This window comes from Coffea eugenioides, chromosome 5 (assembly GCF_003713205.1).
Source record: "Coffea eugenioides isolate CCC68of chromosome 5, Ceug_1.0, whole genome shotgun sequence".
In the NCBI taxonomy this organism is placed as follows: Eukaryota; Viridiplantae; Streptophyta; class Magnoliopsida; order Gentianales; family Rubiaceae; genus Coffea; species Coffea eugenioides.
The window spans coordinates 8588118-8613910 of NC_040039.1; the positions used below are offsets into that span (position 1 = coordinate 8588118).

The window sequence follows — 25793 nt, forward strand, 5'->3', positions numbered from 1 at the left end:
GTAATCCTAAATATTTCCCACTAGAGGCTTCCCTCATATTGCCCAAAACCTCCCTAATCTCTCCTCGAAACCTGTTGGGGGTATTTTTAGTAAAGAACATGGCTGATTTATCAAAATTTACTACCTGTCCCGTGGCCTGTCCATAAGTCTGAATGATCTCCTTTACCTTCTTAGCCTCCTCCTTGCTTGCTTTGCAACACAAAAGAGCATCGTCTGCAAAAAAGAGATGAGAGATCATAGGGCTGTCTTTGCAGACTTTGATGCCCGTTAGTTGCTTAGAATCCACAGCTTTCTTGATTAAATTGGACAGCCCTTCCATGCATATAATGAACAAGTAGGGGGATAGGGGATCCCCTTGACGGAGACCTCTAGATGGTTTGATATGGCCCACCTTTTGTCCATTCAAATTAAAAGAATAAGAAACGGTGGAGATACACGTCATGATCCAGCGAACAAAAGTAGGACAAAAGCCCATATGTAACATAATTCTGCCTAGAAACTTCCACTCCACTCTATCAAATGCTTTTGACATATCAAGCTTTAAAGCCATAAAGCCTACTCTACCCCCTCTCTTATTTTTAAGGAAATGCAAGACTTCATGAGCTATGATAGCATTATCAAGAATTTGACGGCCAGGGACAAAAGCAGATTGAGACGGATTAATACAGTGCACTAGGACTTTTTTCAATCTATTAGCCAAAATCTTGGAAATAGTTTTATAAAGGACCGTGCAAAGGCTTATAGGCCTGTAATTAGAAAGCACAACAGGATTGTCAACCTTAGGGATAAGAGAGATAATGGTCTCATTAATAGCCGTTAATATATTACCAGAATGGAAGAAACTTTTGACAGCATTGACAATATCATTTTTGATAATATGCCAGTATGTTTGGAAAAATAAAGGGGGCATACCATCAACTCCAGGAGCTTTATTTGGGAACATGGAAAATAAGGCTTGTTTTATCTCCAAATCAGTCACTGGCTTGATCAACTGTATGTTCACAAGATTAGAAATAGTGCTCGGTATGCCTTGCAACACTTCTTCAAATTCAGATGGATTACTTGAGTTGAACAGCTCCGCATAGTGCTCGCTGATCGCAGCTTCGATTTCCTCTGCACTCGTACACCACTCCCCATTAGCCTTCTGGAGTATACTAATATTTCTCCGTTTTCTAGCAGCCATGACACTTAGGTGAAAGTAGGCTGTATTCTTGTCCCCCTCCTTGAGCCATCTGCTCCTTGATTTCTGGCTCCAAAACAGCTCTTCATCCTTATAAGCTTTGCTTAGTTGTAGCTTTAAGGTTGTGATAACTCCTTTGTTGCATGGCTCATTCCCCTCACGGACGGACCTTAATTTCTCCTTCAGCTCCTGAATTTTTGCCTTTGTGTTGCCTTTAAGAGACTTGTTCCATTCAATCAGAGCAATTCTACATTCCTTAATCCTTTTCACCACTCTGAACATTCTAGACCCATTTTGTTCCAGTCCCCAAGCTCTTTTAATAACAGCTATTGATGCCTCATCCCTTGCCCATCTTTGGTCGAAGAAAAACCTTCTTTTGGCCCTCCTTTGCTTCGAGTCTGTGTCCATCAGGAGCAGGCAGTGATCAGAAGCCTCCATTTCAATGTGTTCCACAACAGCATTCTCATACTTTTGCACCCACCTAACACTTCCTAAACATCGATCTAGTCTCTCTCTTATTTCTCCCTCCCCTTCCCATGTGTTACTCCATGTCCAAGGCACCCCCTTACAGCCTATATCTACTAGCTCATTCTCAGAAATAAAGCTATTAAACTCCCTAAAGCTACCCTCTGGTCTCTCTCTTCCCCCCCACTTCTCCCCGTTTGAGCAAATGTCGTTAAAGTCACCCACAACTACCCATTTCTCACCCCATTCCCTCTTTTTTTCCCCTATTGTCTCCCATTGCTGCACTCTCACCCTCTCATCTGTACTTGCGTATATACCAACCAGCCACCAATAATCACTCATGTCCTTGTCCTCCACTCTTGCTGCAATATACCAATCAGAGCTGTGTATATCCAACAATTGTACCCCCTCATTCCAAAACAAAGCTAGTCCCCCTGCTCTACCCTTAGGATTCACTACAAAACTATTCTCAAACTTAATTCTATTTTGCACCTGTTTCATATACCTTTCTTTGTTTTTTGTCTCACATAAGAACACCACACTAGGAGAGTGGAGGTGAATTACCTCCTTCAGCTGGGGAATTGTCAAGGGGCCTCCTGTACCTCGGCAATTCCACACCGCAACCTTCATTGTGAAGGCGGAGGCATTGCGGGGCTAGCCTCCAATTCCCCTCCTTGTTGATCGACTTCCTGGTCCCTTCTTAATAGCTTGTGTTGTGGACTATGTGTTACGTCCTCTTCCATAAAGTCCAGAACCTGCCATTCGTCCGTTGTTTTTCTTTTCTCACCAAGGTTGCTCACAGTCCCTCTATCCGTAATGTCTTTCAGCGGCACCCTTTTAATACGTGAACTCCTCCTCCACTGCTTTTTCCTTCCTTGATTTCCTCTGCTTTCCTGGATCCAGCCGTTGGTTTCCTTTGTTTCAGACTCACTTTTAATTAAAACCCCCTTCTCGTATTTATTGTTATCATCTCGGTCAATGCTTGCATCTAAAACCATCTCTTCTGGGTGCTGATTTTCTTTCCCATTCCAATCATTTTCCAGGTCCACTACCTCTTTAGGCCTCTCGTTGATATTCCTCCCTTTGAAAAAGTCCCCCTCCTCTCGTGTACACTCCTTCTTGTCCTCTTTTTCTCGGCTTCCTATCATCTCGACACTCTCCCTCAGAATCTCATCCCATTTTTCCTCCATTACTAACTTTTGTTGGTCACTCTTCTTATGTACCTTGTCACTTTCCCTGCTGCTTGTACCAGTTTCGACCCCAGAACCTGTCTCAGTTATCATCCCGCCTTTATTACTTGGTCCCTTGCTTACCAAAGCTACCTCTCTGGACTTCTTATTCACCTCTGTACCAGTCATTAAGCAAACTTTCAGAGGGGAAGCCATAATATTCCCTGCCCTCATCCACGCTCCGTATTGTCCTTCCCTGCACGTCTGGCCCTCCCTTTTGTCCCCAGTACAAGACTTATCCCCATGCCCAATGATCCCACAATTGTAACAAAAATCTGGGCATCTCTCATACCTAAATTCCACCCATGTATTCACTCCCTCAAGCTTAACCAAAGTTCCTCTTGGGAGAGGTTGTAGGAGATCCACTTCCACCATAATCTTCATATGTCTCCCAGATTTCCCCCCCTGGTGGAACTAGAACCTCCCTAACAGATTTAAAAACCTTTCCTACCTTAAAGCCCACTGACTTACACAACCAATGAACTGGGAGATTCCAGATTTGAACCCATAGGTGAGCAAATCGGAAATTGTGGTCCTTCTTATCGCACCCAGCCTTCCATTCTTTCATCACAAGAATCTGGTTATCCATAATCCATGGTCCTCCCATCAGAATCTTTTCATGGTCCTCTCCCTTCTCCAACTGGAACTGGAAAATGTTAGGACCCAGTTCAGTCACAATCAGATTCCTGGGGTAACCCCAGGCATGATTAGTAAAGTTCTTTATGCCCGTGAAATTTGCAACCTTTTCACCAATCAGTCTTCCAACCAAACTCTGCCTACAGTCTTGAACCCCCTCGCAAATGTCCTCAAGGCAGAGATCTACCCCTTCCAGTTCCGTTGTCGATAGTTCAAACTTGCTAAAAGCTCTTGTTAGCTCTTCCTCCATCCTTTAGACCTGCAGTTGCAGGGCTCTACCTTGCACTATTCCTTATCGTAGAAACACCAGATGACGTAGCCTGCAAAAACAGAAGAGAAAAACACACAAAACAGGAAACTTCTAAACTATACCCCCAACTTAGACAGACCTACAGACACGCACACTCACACACACCAAATCAAAACATAAACTTTTCTCTATGGGTTGCATCCTTTAAATGTTCTCAAGATCATGACCTTTTTCCACGAAATAAAACAGGGCTGCAGCTCAGAAAGTTGCATTTGGGTGTAGAATTGGAAAGCTCGGATGAACGGAAGTTAACCAGACTCTGTTTGTGGATGTGTGATTCTTCTTGCACTTTCTATTTTTGGGTTAGCGCTCCTTTCAAACTTTTGAATTTTTGAAAACCTCCTACTCTGAGAAGAAAAGAAGGACGAGAAAGGCTCTCAAAGTAGAGAGAGAGGCTCTCAAAGTAGAAAGGGGTTGATCTAACCCAAACCTCTTGTTCCTCTTGGTGTGGTATATTCCTCCTTTGTCTCCTTAGTGTCCCCTCAATTTCAGGATCGAAAAGTGTAATTTCTCGATTTGATCGGTGCATACACTATAAATAAAAACAAGAGAAATTTTTGCAGATTTAATTCAACAACTTGAATAAAAATAATGAAAATATCTAAATTAATAGAGATGATTAGGCCCTAATATTGCCGCTCCCCGGCAACGGCGCCAAAAACTTGACGAAATTTTTATATCAATGTAAGTTTAAATCCGATTTTACATCCGTTGGACTGCAAGTATACAGGTCGAAATTGTAATACAAGGTGTGTATCGGGTCGATTCCACAAGGAGCAAATTAACCAATTACTAGGTCCTCATTTTCTCTATTATTTAGACTATTGAATGAATTTGAGCAAGGAAATGTAATACAAATGTCTACAAATCTGATCTGCAATTCTATTTTAACAAATGCTAAATTTAAATGGAGAAATTTCACTTAAGGAAGACTCTAGGGATGTAGATTCTACTTATGGCATAAACAACACAAATGAATAGATTTACCTCTTGTTATTCTTCTTGTTTAACCAGAGATTCATTTCCAAAATTACCAAGTCTTATTTTCATGATGAAATGGCCTAGAGCAATATAGTTTTCCCTATTTTCATGGTGAAATGCTACTACTACTCTGTTTTATTTCATGAAATGCTAAATAATCCACCTAAGTGTATCTCTATTTTCATGAACATACAACTTAAGCTCTACTCATGTGTTTCCATTGTTACTACCAATTCTCATTGAATAATAACAACTATAAACATGCTATTGGTGATCAATCAATAACAAGTAATCACAACTACACAAGTAGACAAGTTAATACAAGATATAACAAGTGTAAATCACATTCAATTAGTATTATTTAGCCATAAGTTTCATCTACTCCCTAGATTAAGAAAATTAGCTACTCATGAATGATTTAACAATCAAACTCATAAGTTTATTAAGGCAAAACATCATAAAGTACAAGTACGAGAAAGACAAAAGAAAGCTTAGCCAATTGATGGTGAAGACCTCCAATTCCTGCTATGCTCTTGCACAATATGATTACAAATGAAAACTCCATAATGTTTCTCCAAGAACTCCTAACTAGAGAGAAAATGTTACAAGAAGGAAAACTAGCTACGTATGGTCTCTCTGGCTTCTCTCCTGTGTTTTTGCATAAAAAGTGGTAGAAAGTCTATTCGTCTTACTTCATAATTTTCTCCACTCAGATTTTGTAAAAAGAAGTCAAAGATATGATGTTTCCTTTTGTCTACAACTCATTTGGTCTTCTCTTTTGTTGCAGAAGCATGTGCCACCGATTTCTGTCCCTCAAAATAGCTGAAAAAGTTGTGAGAAAGGTAAAGAAAAATGACTGTGCCACTTGCTGAAGAGAGAGATAGATCCGAGCCTCAGATCCGAGGGGTGAAAATGGATCCGAGGCCTTTTTCTGAAGGATCCGAGCTCGGATCGTTTGTCCTAGGATACACTGCTCCAAAAGTGCAGACGAGGGCTCGGATCGCCCCTTGTTCACACGAATTCGAGCTCGGATCCGTGTTGATCAAATTTTCAGTTTTTCCCATCTTTCCTTTTTCTACATTTTTGCTCCCAATTTCTTTTGTACTTTGTACTCCGGATGATCCTTACATTTCTTTCAATTTGTGCATGAATATCATACATCAATAACCTTCACAATTTCATAAAATTAACGCATTAATCCACTTATTTATCAAGTTTTGAATGCTTAAACAATATTTAAGCAGTTATCACCAAAAGAGTTCAAATATGGCTTTAATCTTCTCAAAACATACCAAAAGTTCATACCAAATTGTTACAAAATATACGTTAAATATTCACTTATCATTTTTCCTCACATTCCTATAAGGACACTTGCTGGTTTGTGTCATTATAGCACTGCTATTATGATACTTATTACCAACTCAATAATATATAATCTAATTTTTTTTATTTTATCAGATATAAAAATAATAATGTGCCTGTAGACTACCTAACATGACACTTAAAAAAATGTGAGATGTACAAAAAAAAAGAAAGACACAAAACGGGATCGTTTGATTTTGGCGGAAGATTCATTTGCTTAAAATACTAAAAATTTTCATTCTGCCGGCCAAAACACTTAGTCAAAACACTTGCTCAAAATTTTCATTTTCCTGCTCCACCATTTCCAGCCCCCTTTCCCCCTCTCTGTCCCTGTTCTCAGATTCCGACATAGTTGGTGGGAAAAATGGGTAGCAGCCAGGCAGCAGTTTCGTTCCGACGTAGTTGGTCTGCGTATCGGCGCCACCGTCCTCAATTCCTCCCTCTACATTGTCGACGGAGGGCAGCGGCCTGTCCTCTTCGACCGGTTTCATGGTGTCATCGATGACACCATTGGAGAGGGTACTCACTTCCTCATCCCCTGACTCCAGAAGCCCTTCATCTTTGATATCCGTACCCGTCCCCACACGATTCCAATTACGATTAGCCCCACCTTCATCTTCATCATTAGGATCTTCCAAGCATCGGACCCTGTGATTGGAGCTCCGATTTCCATAAAGCTTCAACCGTGGCTCCCTCAGGCAGCCAATAGCAGCATCAGCAACAAAATCTTCTTGAAGGAAACCCACTTCCGGGTCATCATCTTCTTCTTGTTTGAATTTGGCTCAACAAATTTCTCCCCTGACTCGAATAGTTTATCGAGAATCGTCTTTCTAGTCCGATCTCAGTTTGCTCTTTTGGCAAACTACCTGGTTCATTGGCTTACTTTTACTAATGGCAATCTCGTTTTTCGGTCTCGCCATTTTCCTTTTTCTTACCCTTGACTCCGATTTCACCTCTTCCCCCGTCTCTGCCGCTTCCGAAGGCGTCCAGGTAAACTGAAAGCCCACTTACTACTTCAAATTCATGGTTTTTACGTTCCTGTAGTTGCACAGATATGCGGTGCATCTTTGTGTGTGTGCTTTTCCCCCTATTTGTTGAAATCGTACGCGGAAAGTTGTTTTATAGTTATTTTTTGTTCAAAATTTTGACCAAGTTTGTGCTATTATAGGCATGTGATGGTTATAAATTCTAGCGTTTCAGAGGTTTCTAAGCTGAAAGAGGACAGGGAAAGAGGAAATGGAGTTGTTTGTGTAGAATTAGTAATAGCCTTCGACATGTTTGATGAAATGCCTCGATAATCTTTATTAAAAATCTAGCTGGGTGTCAGTTAAAAATTGCAATTTGGATTTTTTAAAGAGCTGATTTATGAATTAAATTTGATTTTTTTCCTATTTTATAGTTTGAGGTTTTTGTTGTATGGCAAAATAAAAAATGGTGCATGATGCTTTGAGTTCTAATAGTTGTATAATGGGGCATTGTGCTAAGTCATTCTTATTTTGTTCGGCATATGTGATTTTGGTAGATTACTTATGGGTCAGTGATCAAGTTGATGCATGAGAGAACAAAGTTTAGGCTGCATTCGCATGATGTACCATATGGCTCTGGTAGTGGGCAGCAGTCCGTCACTGGTTTTCCCGACGTTGATGACTCAAACAGCTATTGGGTATGTTTCTTTTTCTAGCATCTATTTTTTTCTAGATCATCATAATTTTCTAAGGTTAGGTATGATTAAACTTGGCTTGCAGATTGTTAGACCTGTATCAGATACCAACGCCCAACAAGGGGATACAATCAAAGGTGGTACCATCATCAGGCTGCAACACATGAGGACCAGAAAATGGTTACATAGCCACTTGCTAAATGTAAGTCTTACTATGATGCCTATTGCTGTTATGCCTTATGAAATTAATCTTCTTATCAGTAAATAGCATGTAATGGGTAAAAACCACTATGCCTTATGAACTTATGTTGATAGTTACTAGGCCGCTCACAGTCTGTTTATCAGCTTCTAAAACCATGATACTTCTCTTTCTTGCGACAGATTCATAACTGATTCTACAATAATGTACTTCCTTGGTTCCGGATAAGCATTCTGGTTTGTGTTTTCTTGCTAGTGCTCAACATTTGTGTAGATGACAGTAGATTGTTAGAAGAAAAATTTCTTTCCTGATAGGGTCCTTGAGACTCATTTGCATTAAAAACCATGAAAACATTATTGATTGTTCCGTATATACTCCTTTATCTTTCCATTTCCTTGGTCCTGCAGTCTTGTGTTGTCAAAATCATGCTTATATCTTGTTCTTCCTCTGTTTTGCAGTAGCATTTGATAGAAGAACTTTTAGCCTACAAGATATAAGTGAGTTGTTGAGAGTCGATTGACTTTCTTGATGTGTAATTCATGTCGTGTAAATGAACGCTAGTTACGCTTTTAGCTCCTTCTCATTAGCTTACTGTAGACACCAAATTTTTAAATAATTTGTATGTTGCATCTAATTCATGATTTTGTTTTAGATTGTCTGCATTTTAGTTGTTACCTTTTTATTTGTCTTTTATTTGCTAATTATTTGTCATATTAATTTTGTTCACGTTTTAGTTTTAGTTTTAGTTTTAAGTTTTAACGTAAAATTTGTGAAAAAAAAGAGAAAAGAGGAAAATGATGAAAAATGATGAAAAATGAAAGAAAAGATCGAAAATGGTAATTTTGTTATTTTTAGTTTGTTTATTTTGATGTGTTTGTAATTAAAATTGTTGTTTTTATTATTATTTAGTTTTACTATTATTTTTGTTAAATTATTAAGTTGAGAAAAGAAAAAAAGAAAAAATCAATCCTATTTCTGCCGGTTCCAATTACACTTCACATTCCAGCACTTTCCAGCTCTAAGCCGACTCACATCCACTAATGCACACTACTATATCACTCCCAACTCACTACAGCAGTTAAGACAGCACTTCTGTTTCCCTTGTCTGCCACAATCCGAGAGTGAGAAAGAGTGAGAGCCGAACTCTTTGCTTCGTTCTTTTCTGTTCGTGAGCTGAAAAAAAAAAAAAAAAGAAACCTGCTGCTTTGTATCCTTGTACCCGTGAGCTGGTGAAGGGTCTGAAAACCAGGCCTCCTCCATCCTAGTCGCAAGTTGGAGCAAGGGAGAGGAGGAGCTGGCAGGCGGCATTTCTGGATAGCCGAGAGGAAGAAAAGATTGCAGCTGCTAGTCGTGGGTTTTAGGCTTCAAGCTAAGGTAAATTCTGGACTTAGATGAATTGTTTATAGGTTGATGCAGCTGTCTATACGCATGCATGTGGGTTTGTGAGGTTAGATGAGGAATTGAGACTTAAAAAAATCTGGTTTGGAAGAATTGGAGCTGCCGAAAGTTTAAGCTGGAATTTGTAACTCTAATTAGCTAATCTGTGATAATCTGAGTCTAGATGCACATTTAATCAACTAAAACCTGGATGATCAGGATTTGCATGAAGGTAGTTAACCTTGATTAAGTCAGAAAATTGAAAAGATACAAAATCAGGTTGCATGCAAGCCAACCGGGAGCAGGATTGTTTGAAATTCTGGTTGAGTAATGTTTTGATGTTGTCCGAATTTGCTTATGGATCAAAATTGATAGATAGTTTCTTATTTGATGTTACATGTAAGCTACGTGGTCTGAATTTTGATTGCATGGCTGGAAATGTTATTGGAAGTTGCTGGATTGCTAAATCAATTTTCCAGCTTAGCCGATGGAGCTGTTTTGGAAATTGCATGGGTATTTTAGCATGAAATTTGCTGGAAAGTGGTTGATTTTCACTTGGTTAGGTGTTTGACTAATTAAAATTAGATGATTAAGCTTTGCAGGAAGTTTATTGGTTCGGCTAAGCAAGAAAAAAATGAAATAGTGAGCGGCTACATGCAAGTTCATCCAAGAATGGTGAACAGAATTTCTGGATTTGTGGATGTTTATAGTAGCTGTCCGAATTTGATCTGAACTAGAAATGATAGTAATTTCATTAAGTAGCCTTGCATGTTAGTTTTGGGTACTTAACACAATGATTCAACCGAGGTAAATTCGGATTCATGCCCAAGCACTTGCTGGAAAATGCATTTCAACTTGCCAAATCAGTTTTATATGTTCCAGATTTTTCAACTTGCTGAACGTATTTTATTTGTGTTTGCACTGGATTTTGCTCAGTTTTTCTTTCTATTTGTTTGGATGATGGCTTGCTGCCTAGTTTAAAGCCTTGTGTTTGGATTTGATTGTGTTTGAAAGCTGGATTTTGTAAAGTGCCGAATTGCAGAAAGTTTGCTGCGTTTTTTTTCTATTTCATTCTTTTGCTGTTTAGTTTTCTTTCTACCTTTGATGATTAGCTCCTTCGTTGTTCTTGTTGGTTTGGAGTTAAGTTAAGCAGCTTGTTAATTAGTTAGAGTTAAGATGTTGTTTTGAGAAATATCTAATCAAAGCTTTGTATTTGAATTATAAATCTGGTTTGCACGATTGAAATGGAAAGAAAAGCTGCGGCTGGAAAAATATGCTGAATGCATGAGCTGCCTTCTGTCTTTGCATCAGTTTTCTTCTATATTTGAGTTTGTTTGAATTCTGAATGTGTGTGTTATGATGTTTAGATTAACTTTGAATGTTTGGTTGAAAGATTTTTGATCAAAATGAGTGTTGAGGTTGATATCTGTTCGTGAGAATGCAAGTTGCGATGGTTTCTTGGCTGCAGAAATATTTGTTTTGGTTGCAGAATGTTTGCTCACGTAGCTTGCATGAACCTGCATGGAAATTGTTTCAAAATTGCCTTTGAACCCCCCAAGTCCCCCCTAGCTCACTATGGCCCAAGTAATTTGAATACTTAATCAATTTAGTCCCTCAAGCTTCTCCATGTTCCACAAAAGCCCAAGCATGTTCTCATTTCTTTACAATTAGGTCCTAAGGTGGGTGTACTTTGAGTCATCATTTGGCCTTTCATTGTTTTTTTGGGATTTTTGAAGCTCTTAAATTTTTCAATTAGTTTTATTTGGTTGATTAATGGTGGCTATCGAGTTTTCAAAATGCATGTTTAAATCATTCATGGACCCTTGTTCACTCTTGGACCTTCAAAACTCCATAATGTTTGTTTGAACCTTGTTATTTACTTGGGGAACTTTTTGTGTTTTTAAAGGTTTCAATTAGGTTCAAATGATTGAGTAGTGCTTGCTTTTGGGTCTTTAGTAGATGTTATGCTTAGGGATCGGATGATCATGCCTTTTGCCTTGGTCTTTAAGTAGTTTTGACTTCATTGAGTTGCAATTGAGGGAAAGTTTGATGTTTTGATGGATTCAAATTGTTTAGTTTATATCTTATCACTAAATTGGTGCATTAATCTTTTGTTTTTGGTGATTTTAGCCTAAGTTAGTCTTTTCTTGGTTGAATCTAGCCGAGTTGAGTTTGTTTACTTCCTTAGTATCACCAACGGGGAGGTATAATCTCTTTTACCCCTTTTGTTTCTCTCCTATGTGGACTAATGTGCTAATTGAGAATTACATGTTTACTTGGCTTTCTTAAATTTGCTTTAATTCCTTTCATTTTAAGTATTTCTTTTATTTATTCATGGGGTATGTGTACACCTCTTGGCTTGTAATAGATAGGGCGTAGCAAGTAATTTGGTCCATTTTCCCTTTCCCTTTTGTTTTAGTTAGCAAATGTAATGGTTGCATGCCTATGTGTTATATGTTAAATGCTTTATTAGGATTTTGCATCTAGTCAAGCATGCTAAGTGTTATGTGCTACGTGTTTATAAGTGATTCGCATGTCTACTCGCTTTTTATAGTGTGGATGAATGGAATGAATGAATGTACGTCACCACACTAGTCCAACGCTAGTTGTGGCTTCTTTTATCGTTTCCACTAGTCCAACGCTAGTCGGAATTCATAGGAGGGGCTAGTCCAATGTTAGACACAATAGATTTTTTTTCCTTTTTCATGAAGTGCATGATCACCACATATCACGCATTTTTCCTTAGTTTATCATTTGGTATGTTCCTCAAACCCCTTCCCCTTCACTTTAGGACTTGCATCTCATGCTAGTTATAGGGTTCATTTGCGTGAAAACCCCCTTGGGTAAGGGAAACGAGCGAGTGTGGCTTCAAAATAGCCTTAGCACGCTAGTTTTCCCTTCTAATCAAAGGGAAAATTGAAATCACAAAAAAATAGAGGTCATCCCCGTACCCGACCTGATGCATTCCTCTAAGTTCATGCATTTTCATATCATTTTCTCACTATTTCTCTCACTAAATATATATCTTAAATCCACATGCCATAATCACACACTTCTTCACTTTCTTTATTTTGTCCTTTCACACATTGCACCCATTTTACTTATATTTACTATTTTTCGTTCACTTACACACGAGCACTTATATTTTCATCCATTTGCACACAAACACTTTTCTCAAATTGCACACATGCACTTTTCTTACACTTTTCACACTTGCACATATTTGAGTCTTCATTTGCATTATTTGCGATTTCTATGAGGGCTTTCCTTATTTGGCCGTCACAATTCATGTGAATGGGACCAAAAGCCTCATAAGAGACATTTCTTAGATTTAGGATTGCATTTCTCATCCATTAGTCATATCCAACTTGCAATACATACCTTGGGTAGAAAAGTTTAGGAAAATAAGGGTTAAATCACGCAACTAGCCTTGGCTAGGTCGAAGGGGTGCCTTGGATTTTTATCCTTGCCTTCCCCTTCGTCAAATGTGACTCCCGAACCTTTTTCTTTGGTTTACGTGGACTAGGAGTCGTTTAAAAGGGGTTTCTTACTACTTTTTCCTATTTTTTCTTTAAAAATTCATTTTTTGGTGACTTGGTACACCTTAACTCATTACCAAGTGGCGACTCCAATTTTTATTTCAAAAACCCTTTTTAAACTATAAATTTGGGTCAAATCGTCGCATTCTCAACCCCCCATTTAGACCCATTTTTTCTTTAAATCACAATTCATTTTCCAATTGAATCAAAAAATACATTTTTTAAACCATTTATTTATTTTACCAAAAAATGGGGCGCGACAGTTGGCGACTCCACTGGGGAATTCCTAAGTGGGTCCAAGCATTTGACTTAGCCATTCGTTTCCTTTTTCTACCCTTTTATGCATTGCATTTTGGATATTAGGGTTGCGTTTTCCATTTTTAGGGCCTTTTTGCCTCGCGCGCGTATTCAACTATTCCTTCACTCACGTACGTATGTTTGGTTGATTGGATGTATATTTACTTCTTTATTTCACGCTTGCATTGCATTTGGGAGGGGGTGTGTGTCACCTTTAGAGCCTCGCGTGGTTCTCAACCCCTTCCCTCAAAATAGGGGAAACACTTCATACGTGCACGTTTACTTGCTTTTATCCCATTTTATTTTATTTTTCGTGGGCTCTTTCCCACACCGCCTTGTAGGACTAGGAATGGTTTCTCTGGGTATGTGGATGGTGTGCTTTGCGCCCATAGCAATACCTAGGGGACCGCTCGAGCCACCGACCGAGGGTCTTGGGATTGATGACCCATTCCCTTAGGTCTGAAGGCTTGGGGACCTTTTAAGCCTTATCGAGTCTAGTTGCATTAGTGAACCCCAACCTCATGCATCCATGTTAGTATTTCCCTAGGATAGAGTCAGCCTCACCCTCTTTTAAGTACATTAGGCACGAGGGAAGGGGTTCCGCCCCTTTTACTTGCTTTATTGTATTTCTTTTCTGCTCCCAATGTGTTATGTGTACTATCAACTGCACTAACCATTTCATTGTTTTCTTGATCTGCATTCATGTGCCTTAGTAATAAGAGGCCCCTTTGGCACTTTTTCTAGCGACTTACCTATTAGATAACTCGCATGTTTAAACTTCAGTTTTTTGCAGTTAGCTTTCAATAAATACATGTCATTTTTAGACCTTTTCCCCGTTGCATTATTTATATCCTCTAGGCCATATTTGTCACATGTTTATACCGCTTTAATAAATAGCATCATGCATTAAAACTTAGAAGGAATGCCAATTAGGCAATTTCCATATTAGGGAAGCCAACCCTCATCCCATGGGTATTTAACCCTATTTTTGGGATTTGCACGTTTACATTTTGCAAGTTTAACCTAAGAGGTAAAATCCCAAGGTAATGGTATCTAAGTGAATTTCCTGACCAGATGACGCAGTGTCGAATGCTCAACCAAGTTCCCCGAGAGCTGAATCAGTGGAGGAACAACCTGTCCTATGAAATTGGGGGATTATTCCAATATGTGGGACATCTACCGAGCTTGGTTGATATAATACCGAATGTATCTGCTATCCAAGCATTGATCAATTACTGGGATCCAGATGCCTCGGTTTTTCGGTTTGGAATGTGCGAACTCACCCCGACACTAGAAGAGTTAGAGGGATTGTTGCAAGTACCAGGAAAAGGCAGTCCTATGATATACCCGAGCAGAGGAACGAAAGAGCAGTTTTGCAGATTTCTGGGATTGCGAAACAATAGCTTAGACCAACACCCCGACGCTGGATCTTGTCCACTGAAGTTTCTATACGACCGGTTTGGGGAAAAGGAGTCCTTTGAACGCCATCAGATCGATTTCTTTGTAACGAAGGGGCAATGGGAGGAAAAGCGTGTGCAAGCTTTTGGTTTGGTTTTGATCAACTTGTTGCTTTTCCCTCAAAGGCATGGAAAGGTAACGTTTGCAACAATCAATATGATTCAAGGGCTTTTTCTAGGCATTCGTGGAACAACACCAACTTTGATACCTGTTGTTATAGCGGACATCTTCTCGGCCCTTACTAATTGCCAAAGGAAAGGTGGCTTCTTCTATGCTTCAAATTTGCTGCTTCAAATGTGGATCATGGAACATTTGGTGAAGAGATCACTGAACCCTTTGGGTTCTTGCCTTCCAGTTGAGAATTGGATTGATTCACATCGAGGGAGAGTCGGCCGCTACTATCGCGTGACGTTGTCAAGCCGGTTTATTGAGGAATTCAACAGTTTGACACCAGAAAAGGTACAGTGGGTTTTAGATTGGACCAAGGTTAGGGACCCTGCTTTTAGGACCACTCAACATGACTTCATCCCTCTGGCTGGAGTCAATGGTCTAGTCGCCTATATTCCACAAAGGGTTACAAGACAGTTTGGATACCCGCAAAGCATTCCTATGGTGCAAGGGATCGAAGATCTCCGACTAAGTACGGTGACCGAGAGTCGAAGCATGGTATTAGAGGCTTGGGGAAATTTGCAAGGTCTTGAGAATCTGCCGTTGGAATTGGTAAATAAGGTGGCACCTGCAGTTACGCCTGGGTACAATGAATGGATCAGACAAAGGGTGGAACGTGATAGGGCAAGGCAGCAATCAGCATCGGCCAGTCCCGAAGAGCAAATGGAGAAGCTAAGGAAAGAGTTGGAGGAATCTCAAGCCCAGCTTATGATGGCCAACCGAGCTCTAGAAGATACTCAAGTGCAGCTGAGGAGGGAGAAAAAGAAGAGCGAGAAGCTAGAGGATGCCATAGATGCCTTTGATAGGATTAGGGAAGGAGCTCGTAAACTCAGTTTAGGGAGCTCTAGAGAATCACAAAGTACAAGTCTTTTGAGACATAGGGATTTTGTAAACATGATTACTAAGACCATTGAAGAAGTTGTAAAGAAAGATTGAACTTTTCCACATTTTTATGAGAAGCTTTCCATTTCAAGGTTCTAAATTCACTTACAGGTTTGGGAATGGGATTTTGCCCCGAAGGTTGCATCATGCTAGGCCTACCCTTGGCACAAAAAGGGTCCCCCCGTAGGACATGCATCCGAGTTGTTTAAATAATTACTAACTCATGCCATTTTCTTTTTCCCTTTTGAATAAATTGCAGAAATCTAATAACGATTGGTTTATCTAAAGAAGTCTTTTGCATTCTCAGGTAAAGTTTCAAAATAGCTTTTCGAAAAAGCCCCATTATTACGCGATCCCGAAGTAGAGCCCAAAGGAATCGTGTAGACATGAGTACTCAACCAGAATCATCCGAAAAGTTCGTTGCAACTACCCAACCGGAAGCCGCAAGTCCTGGGGTTCAGTTGACTGAGTTACTCACTAAATTTGGGGAAATGGCATCAGAAATGGCCGCTCAGAAGAAGTTGATTGACGAGCTCGTTAGTAGCGGAGTGCGACCTGAACCTGTGCCCGCTACACAACCACAATCCGAACCATTTGTTATTCCTTCATTTCAAACCACGTTTGAGGGAACTTTCAATCCGCAATATGCTTATACTCAAAATCCTCCTTTTTATCCCCCTTATGGGCAAGGATTCCAGCCTCAGGGTGATCCAAACATGCATGTAACTCCACCGACTTTCTTTCAGACTACCGCAGAGCCCGTTGTGCCGGAGCACGTCTTTCAAAATAAGCCAGAAATGGGAGATTCGTCTGCCCAGATTGATATGAAGTTACTTAAACGCTTGGATCGTTTTGATGAATTTATCAAGAAAAGCCAAGGTTTAAGCAAGCAAGGGGTGCTGGATTACGATGATTTGTGCCTATTTCCAAACGTACAACTGCCGGAAGGGTTCAAGACTCCGAAGTTCAACAAATATGATGGCACGGGCAACCCAAAGACGCACTTGCGCTTGTTTGCTAACAAGTTGGGCAAGCCGGTGGATGACGAGAATTTGCCGTTGAGGTTATTTCCAGAAAGTTTAGAAGGGGATGCTCTCGATTGGTACTCCAACCTAAAGCCAGAGGAAGTGAAGACCTGGCTCGATCTGTCCAATGCCTTCATTCGACAATATGAGTACAACTGCGAGCTAGCGCCGACCCGGACTACTCTGGAAGGAACGAAAAGGAAGCCTTCTGAGGACCACAAGACCTATGCCAAGAGGTGGAGAAAAGTAGCTGCGAAGGTGGAACCACCGATGACTGAGGATGAAATTATTCGCACATTCATCAAAGCCCATGATCCGCCGTACTTCGAAGAAATTTTCCGTATGACCGGATGTTCGTTTGCTGCAATTGTAAATAAACTTGAGGAGTTTGATGACTTTGTGAGGGCTGGGAAGATTGTCAATGTTTCCGCCCTTAAATCTCAGTTGGATGCTTTACAAGGTCAAGGAAGCAATGTGAAAAAGCCACCGTTCAAAAAGAAGGAGGGGGATGCAACCTTTGTTTGGAACCAAAATCCTTCACCCAGACCTCGATACCAACACAGCCCAATCTACCAAACCCATTACCCTTATTATCCAAACCCGTACCCTGTATATGCCACTAATATCCAGTATCCTCGACCTCGCCCAAGCTACCCTAACCCACCTTCAGCCCCTTTTCAAATTTCCCAACCAAATCCACCCCAAAACCGACCTCGCCCACCATATAACCCAAGATTTCCTCCACCGAATAGACCTGGTTACAACCAATCTCACCCTTCTGAACCTTACAACCGACCCCCTAGCCGTACATTTACCAATTTAGGTAGGCCTTTAGACCAATTATATGAACAGTTAAAGGCCGCCGGGAAAATTGGTACGGTACCCCCTCCTACCTATCCATATGGCATGCCCGCCTGGTATAACCCGCAAGCTGTCTGTACTTATCATTCGGGGGCACCTGGACACTCGACTTTGGATTGTAAAGCTCTTAAGCATAAAATTCAAGATATGGTTGAAGCTGGGAAAATTGTAATTAGGAGAAGAGAGGCACAAGGACCGAACGTAAATAGAAACCCCTTGCCGGAGCACGCTAATATCGTTGGGGTTATTCTGGATGACACGGAGTATATGGAACAGGTCAAAGTTTTGGCAAGGGAAGCTGAGGTATTTGGGGTCATAGACCAGCCATTCATCATAGAGTTGCCATTCGAAAAGGATGGAAGCCCTTTTATCTTGGATTTCACGCCAGCTGAGAATGAGGCTTTGGAGCCCGTAGTCATTGAATTCCCGAAGCAAGAGCCTGTTTTAAGCCTGCAACAGGTACCATGGAATTATGATGAGTCTGATGTACAGATTGGGGAAAAGTCAATCGCAAAGAAGGAAGTGTCAGTGGTTACCAGATCGGGGAAGATTGCAAGTCCATTTGAAAATGCCGGTCCGATTCGAGCAAATAACTCCGAACCGCCTGTTAAACCAACAATCACTGAGAAGGAAGCCTTGGATTTTCTTAAAAGGCTCCAGAGAAGTGAATACAATGTGATTGAGAAGCTAAGCAAGTCACCTGCCCAGATATCCATGTTGGATTTACTTTTTTCTTCAGATGTGCATAGGGATGCGTTGATCGAGGTATTGACTAAAGCTCAAATCCCTAGGGACATTTCTGTTGATAATTTTTCGCACGTGGTTGGGAGTGTGTTATTCACCAAGCAAATTACTTTTTCTGACGATGAATTGCCGGCGGAAGGCATTGGACATAACAAGGCCCTGTATATAGTTGTTAGGTGCAATGGGAAAAGGCTGCCGAAGGTTTTGATTGATAATGGATCCGCGCTTAATATCTGTCCTTGGAGCACCTTAGAAAAGCTGGGATTGCAAGACATCAAGCTGAGGCCTTCAGGGACCATCGTTCGAGGTTTTGATGGAGCACAAAGAGAGCCAATAGGAGAAGTGGATTTAGTAGTTGAAATGGGACCCGCCCAGTTTCAAATAACCTGCCAAGTCATGCACTTTCCTAGTGTTTACAACGTTTTGCTTGGCAGGCCATGGATTCACAAGTCTGGGGCGGTGCCTTCTTCATTACATCAGTTGTTGAAATTTGTAGTAAATGACAAGCTGATAACTATATTTGCCGAAGAGGATTGCCTTGTAATCATCGATTCCGAGTCCAAAGAAGAGGGTAGCCGAAGCTCCACAGTGACCCCTCATAGCACATCTGATATTGTCTCCGTTAGTTGGATAACAAAGGAGGAGCAAGCTCTATCAAGGGCCAGTGTCATGATGGCTAAGGAGATGATCCGTGGAGGCTATGAATTTGACAAAGGGCTGGGACGAGATCTGCAGGGGATTTTAAAGCCAGTGGAGATTGTGGAGAAAAATGATTCGTTTGGTTTGGGTTTCCGACCAACTGCTAAGGATATCAGAGAAATGAAGGAGCGCAAGAAAGCGGAGAAAGAAGGAAGGCAAAGGGCTCTTGACATTCCACCCCTGCATTATACTTTCCCACGACCAGCCGAGGTGATCATGTCAGAAATCAACCCAGTTGACGAAATTGAAGCTAGTTTGGCCCAATTGTTCGTTGGGGCAACATTTGAAGACAGTGTTCCAGGCGAAGCTGAATTTCCTGACATCCCCGAAGGATCAATTCCCAATTGGACAGCCGAGTTCCTGCCCGTTCGGAAGGAGTTTCGGTAAACTGAAAGGGGTTTTATCATTCATGTGAATTCATGAAAAGTTGCATCTGTAAATAGCCAATGAAAACAATTTTCCTTTTAACTAACGTTTGTGCATGTAAATATTGTTAAGTTTTCGTTTCAATTTGCTTTCAATCAAAGGTCTTTATGAAAATGTACAAGTTATTCTTGTCATGTTGTTTTGTTTATTCATTTGTTTATATCTTCGTTGTATTGCCTGACCATTTGTTTGTTGTATGCTTATTTGCTTATTATCCCACATTCGTTAATTCTTTCAGATGGCCAAAAATAAAATTATTTGACCCTTTGGATATCACAATTCTGGAATTCAATAACGACAATCTCTATATCACTCATGACTTGGAGGTCTGTGAATCCGAACTCCAAAGCGAGAGTGATAATGAGGAGGTATTCGATTCTTTTGCAAAGGACCTTGAACAATATGAGGAAAAACCAAAACCGAACCTGGAAGAAACAGAAAAGGTTAACATTGGCACTGAGGATGAAGTTAAGGAGGTGCAAATTAGTATTCATTTGAATGAGAGGCAGAAAAAGGAGATGCTTGAATTTTTGACTATGTTCCAAGATGTCTTTGCATGGTCCTATGATGATATGACTGGCATTTCAACTGACGTGGTGGTGCACAGGTTACCCACAGACCCTTCTTTTCCACCCGTAAAGCAAAAACCCAGAAAATTCAAACCAGATATAAGCCTCAAAATAAAAGAACAAATTGAAAAACAACTCCAAACCAACATTATCATTGTTTCCCATTACCCTATTTGGCTTTCAAACCCAGTTCCTGTTCCAAAAAAGAGTGGAGAGGTGAGAGTTTGTGTTGACTATAGAGACCTTAATAAAGCCAGTCCTAAAGATGATTTCCCTCTACCAAATATTCACATTCTCTTAGACAATACTGCCGGACATGAGATTGAATCCTTTTGTGATTGTTTTGCTGGCTACCACCAAATTTTGATGGCAGAAGAGGATAGGGAGAAAACTGCTTTCATTACCCCTTGGGGTACCTTTTGCTACCGAGTCATGCCTTTCGGTTTAAAGAATGCTGGAGCAACATATCAGAGGACCATGACAACCCTGTTTCATGATATGATCCATCGGGAGATGGAGGTCTACGTGGATGATATTATAATCAAGTCTAAAAGGGCAGAGGACCACTTGGTTGATCTGAAGAAATTATTCGAGAGGTTACGGAAGTACAATTTGAAGCTAAATCCTGCAAAATGCGCCTTTGGAGCACCTGCGGGTAAGCTGTTGGGATTCATTGTTAGCAAGAAGGGCATAGAAATAGATCCGGCGAAAATCAAAGCAATTCGAGATATGCCAGTGCCGAAAACTCAGAAGGACGTGAAAAGCTTCTTAGGGAAGATCAATTTTATTGGGAGGTTCATCGGCCAACTAACTGCCACATGCGAGCCGTTGTTCAAATTATTGAGAAAGAATGTGCCGTTGTATTGGAATGAGGAGTGTCAACAGGCTTTCGACAAGATTAAAGATTATTTGTTGCATCCACCAGTCTTAGTGCCGCCCAAACCGGGCCGACCTTTGATTATGTATTTATCTGTACTCGATGGAGCAGTAGGGTGTGTTCTAGGTCAGCACGATGAATCCGGAAGGAAAGAACAAGCCATTTACTATCTAAGCAAAAAGTTCACGCAGTACGAGGCTAATTATTCATTCATTGAGAAAAGCTGCTGTGCATTGGCCTGGGCAGCCCAGAAGTTGAGACACTATCTGTTGAGTCATACCACGTATCTTATTTCCCGGTCTGATCCTTTGAAATATCTTTTGGAGAAGCCGATGCTGACCGGACGCCTGGCCAAATGGCAGATAATTCTATCAGAGTTCGACATTGTTTTCACTTCACAAAAGGCGGTCAAGGGGCAAGTTATAGCTGATCATTTGGCGGAAAATCCAAGGGATGATGATTATCAACCACTCCGTACTTATTTCCCTGACGAGAGGGTCCTATTTGTAAGCGCTGCAGATGATATAAGTGAACAAAGTCCTGAATGGAGGCTTTTCTTCGATGGAGCTTCGAATTCCCTCGGAGTTGGAATTGGAGCTGTTTTGGTGTCACCCGAAGGGAAGCACTACCCTGCCGCTGCCAAATTGCAATTCGCTTGCACGAATAACATGGCTGAATATGAAGCCTGCATTTTTGGTCTCAAAATGGCTTTGGAAATGGAAATCAAGGAGTTGATAGCTTTTAGTGATTCAGATTTGCTCGTGAACCAAACTTTGAAGCAATGGATAACCAAAGATTCAAAAATTCTACCCTACCATTGTAGTCTGCTCACTCTGGCCAAGCAATTTCAAAATTTGGAATTCAGACATCTCCCTCGAGCCCGAAACGCATTTGCTGATGCTTTGGCCACTTTAGCTTCCATGATCCAGTATCCAGATGAATTAAAGATCGAACCAATCCAAGTTCAACTTCAAGACAAGCCTGCCCACTGCTGGGTTGCAAATGAGTCTTTTGACAATGTTCCTTGGTATAGTGATCTTAAGGAGTTTCTTAAAACTGGGTCTTACCCTCTGCATGCTGGTACAAAAGACAAGAATTTTCTGCGTAGAATGGCTTCCAAATTCTTCTTAAATGGAGAAGTGTTATACAAAAGAACCTCGGATTTGAACCTTTTAAGGTGCATTGATGAGGATGAGGCTCAATATATGATGAAAGAAGTGCATAGTGGCGTTTGTGGACCTCACATGAATGGCCATTTGCTAGCAAAGAAAATCATGAGAACCGGATACTTCTGGCTTACTATGGAGCATGATTGTATAGACTTTGTCCGGAGATGTATAAAATGCCAAATGCACGGTGACATTATACGCGCTCCACCCACTGAGTTGCATAGCATGACCGCCCCGTGGCCTTGTTCAATGTGGGGTATGGACGTGATTGGTACAATCGATCCTCCCGCTTCAAATGGACATCGATTTATATTGGTGGCGATCGAGTACTTTACCAAGTGGGTTGAAGCAGAGTCATTCAAACATGTCACGAAGAAGGTAGTGGCCAATTTCCTGAGAGATCACATCATCTGTCGCTTTGGAGTACCCGAAACGCTTATCACGGACAATGCCAAGAATCTGAACAATGACATGGTAGATGGACTATGTGAGCAGTTCAAAATCAAACACCGCAATTCTGCCATTTATAGGCCTCAGATGAACGGAGCTGTGGAAGCCGCAAATAAGAATTTGAAGAAGATTATCCGCAAAATGACAGAAAAGCATCGCGATTGGCATGAAAAGTTGCCTTATGCACTCATGGCGTACCGGACTTCTATTCGGACATCAACTGGGGCAACACCTTATTCACTAATGTATGGAATGGAAGCTGTATTACCAGCCGAAGTTGAAATTCCTTCGTTGCGAATCCTTATGGAGGCTAAATTGGAGGAGGCTGACTGGATAAAGCAGCGCCATGAGCAATTGACGTTGATCGATGAAAGGCGATTCAACGCTATCTGTCATGGTCAGTGTTATCAAAAGCGTGTGGCCCGGGCTTACAACAAAAAGGTCCATCGGCGGGCATTTGAAGAAGGTGACAAAGTGCTAAAGCGAATTTTGTCGATGCAAGATGAAGCTAAAGGCAAATTTGCTCCAAACTGGCAAGGGCCGTTCATCGTCCAAAAGGTATTACCTGGCGGAGCCCTTATTTTAGCAGAAATGGATGGACGAGCATTCCCTCAACCCATCAACTCAGATATGTGCAAAAAGTTTTTCATTTGATAATGCAAATTTTCTTCAGAAATTCATGCAAATGGCGAAATGCAAGTCAGGCCATCTTCTTTTACACTAAAAACATTTTATCTCTACTTGTCCCCTTTGAGCCATCAGAATTGACAAATTTCGCTTGATAACCCCTGAGAATTGCAAACCCCACACTGGGGCAAAATTTTAATTTTTGAAAGAGAGATGAGCAAAAGAAAGGGAAAAGAACCCCACACTGGGGCAAATTTAGTTTTCAAAGAAAAATGCAAAAGCGAGGAAAATGCAATGAAGAAAATGCAAAGAGTGAAAATCCGATCAAACTGGGGTAAATTTTCCCCGGTTTCGTTCAAAATCGGAAATGATTTCAGAATTGGGCAATCTCAGTTTATTTTACCCCTGGCATCGATTTTGCTTTCAAGCCTTAACCTTTCTGGAAAAACACCCCACCTGACCTCATTACAAAGCCCAAAGTCCTGGCTTCCGTCATTTGTTGCATTTCTATTAGCAAAATTTGATAATCAACTGGCAAGTGATGTCCGTAATGCCTTCTCCTAATCTACAAGGGAAGTGCATTTTACTGATGCCTGAAACCTTTAACTCATATTTCTGAGTCAATCATGGTCGAGATGTGTCTTTATTCTTTAGGTGAAAACCCGAAAGGGCGCCTCGTAAAAAAAAAAAAAAAAAAAAAAAAAAAAGAAAAAAAAAGAAAAGAAAGAAAGAAAAGCAAAACAAAAAGGGTGGGGGCAACCTTGGTGAAAACCCGAAAGGGCGCCAAGGTAGGTTTTCTCAACAGACAAGCTCAAGAAGGAACAGCTGGTGACCTGGTGCATTTAGGGTTTTCCTCATATTTGTGATACTTCTGCCAATATCGGGTTCCAAGAGAAAATATCCAAAGTCTTGAATATGATAGTCATCGGCTAAATTTGTATTATTCTTTACAAATATTCTTTTGCAAAATGTATCTTTATAAACCTCTTGGTTGTTCTCAATTATTTGTGTATGAATGCTTATGATTGTATACATTCTTTTGCATGCTCATTTTTGCTTAACATAGGAAATCATCTTGCATATACGTTGATTTTATATGACTAATTTTCATGCATCATTCTTGCACCATCGAATTCAAATGAATGATAAACCCTGAGGTTTGTGCAAAGATAGGGGATTCAATCATCAGTTACAGGGAGTAACATACAACAAAGCTACCACCTGGATTGGGTGACGTGGTAAATCTGTATTTTATCAGTCTCAGAAATTGAAAGGTTTCAAGTTCGACTAAGGCAGACGCCGCCGAGCCGAAATAAAAGCATCACAAGACTCATGTTTACACGACTCTCAAGGCAAACCGGATCAAATAATGGTGGCAAGTCCATTATTTCTTCTTTTCTTGCAGGAATGTTGCATTCACAAACAAAAGCATCATTCTCTTTTTCAAACCTAAAGCAATGTTATTTGCAAAGTTCGATTATAAGGACCAACGTCAGCCATCGCTTCAACTACAGAGATCCAATCTCTCTTTAGGTACAAAAATTTGAACTACTCTCAGGTAAAAATGCAATTCATCGTTTCAAACTTCCCCAGTGAAGTCCCGTTTTAAATTCCTGTTCGGGCCAGTCCCGTTTTAAATTCCTGTTCGGGTCAGTCCCGTTTTAAATTCCTGTTCGGGCCAGTCCCGTTTTAAATCCTGTTCGGGCCAGTCCCGTTTTAAATTCCTGTTCGGGCCAGTCCCGTTTTAAATTCCTGTTCGGGCCAGTCCCGTTTTAAATTCTGTTCGGGCCAGTCCCGTTTTAAATTCCTGTTCGGGCCAGTCCCGTTTTAAATTCCTGTTCGGGCCAGTCCCGTTTTAAATTCTTGTCGGGTCAGTCCGGTTCGGGCCAGTCCCGTTTAAAATTTTGTTCACGGGCCAGTCCCGTTGTTAATTCTGTTGCGGAGGTCAGTCACCGTTAATTCTGTTCGGGTGCTAGTCCCCGTTTTAATATTTTGTTCGGGCCAGTCCGTTTAAAATATCCATGTTCGGGTCAGTCCGTTTTAAATTCCTTGTTCGGGCCATCCGTTTTAACTCCTGTTCGGGCCAGTCCCGTTTTAAAACTCCTGTTCGGGCCAGTCCCGTTCCCGTTAAATTCTGTCTGTTCGGGCCAGTCCGTTTTGAAATTCCTGTTCCCGTTTAAATTCCTGTTCGGGTCAGTCCCGTTTTAAATTCTGTTCGGGCCAGTCCCGTTTTAAATTCCTTGTTCGGGCCAGTCCCGTTTTAAATTCCTGTTCGGGCCAGTCCCGTTTTAAATTCCTTGTTCGGGTCAGTCCCGTTTTAAATTCCTTGTTCGGGTCAGTCCCGTTTTAAATTCCTTGTTCGGGTCAGTCCCGTTTTAAATTCCTCGTTCGGGTCAGTCCCGTTTTTAAAAATTCCTGTCCGTTCGAATTATTTTGCAGCCAAATACCACAGGTAAGTATTTGGTGTCTACTTCTTTGTCTCAAGTTTTTTCAAAACTCAAACAAAGAGGGGCAAACTGTAGACACCAAATTTTTAAATAATTTGTATGTTGCATCTAATTCATGATTTTGTTTTAGATTGTCTGCATTTTAGTTGTTACCTT

The 25793-nt window shown here is 40.8% G+C and overlaps 1 protein-coding gene and 1 long non-coding RNA gene across 2 annotated transcripts; both read left to right on the plus strand.

The window, feature by feature from the left end:
- The first annotated feature begins 7016 nt into the window (after nt 1-7016).
- On the plus strand, nt 7017-7717 carry LOC113772450. The gene is made up of 2 exons (XR_003468546.1): nt 7017-7153; nt 7686-7717. It is a non-coding gene; the product is annotated as an uncharacterized LOC113772450 (long non-coding RNA).
- Nucleotides 7718-17038: 9321 nt separating this feature from the next.
- On the plus strand, nt 17039-23217 carry LOC113771132. Its single transcript, XM_027315749.1, has 3 exons — nt 17039-17287; nt 17621-18574; nt 20296-23217. The coding sequence occupies exons 1-3, from the start codon at nt 17039-17041 to the stop codon at nt 23215-23217; spliced, it is 4125 nt and encodes a 1374-aa protein (XP_027171550.1).
- The last annotated feature ends 2576 nt before the right edge of the window (nt 23218-25793 follow it).

Excerpts from the sequence above, each read along its gene's own strand:
- LOC113771132 (XM_027315749.1), top strand. The coding sequence starts at position 17,039 with ATGACTGAGGATGAAATTATTCGCACATTCATCAAAGCCCATGATCCG. Across the intron at positions 17,288-17,620 it reads AGGAGGGGGATGCAACCTTT|TTAAAGGCCGCCGGGAAAAT; the intron begins GTTTGGAACCAA and ends TTATATGAACAG. Across the intron at positions 18,575-20,295 it reads ATGGGAAAAGGCTGCCGAAG|GTTGACTATAGAGACCTTAA; the intron begins GTTTTGATTGAT and ends GTGAGAGTTTGT.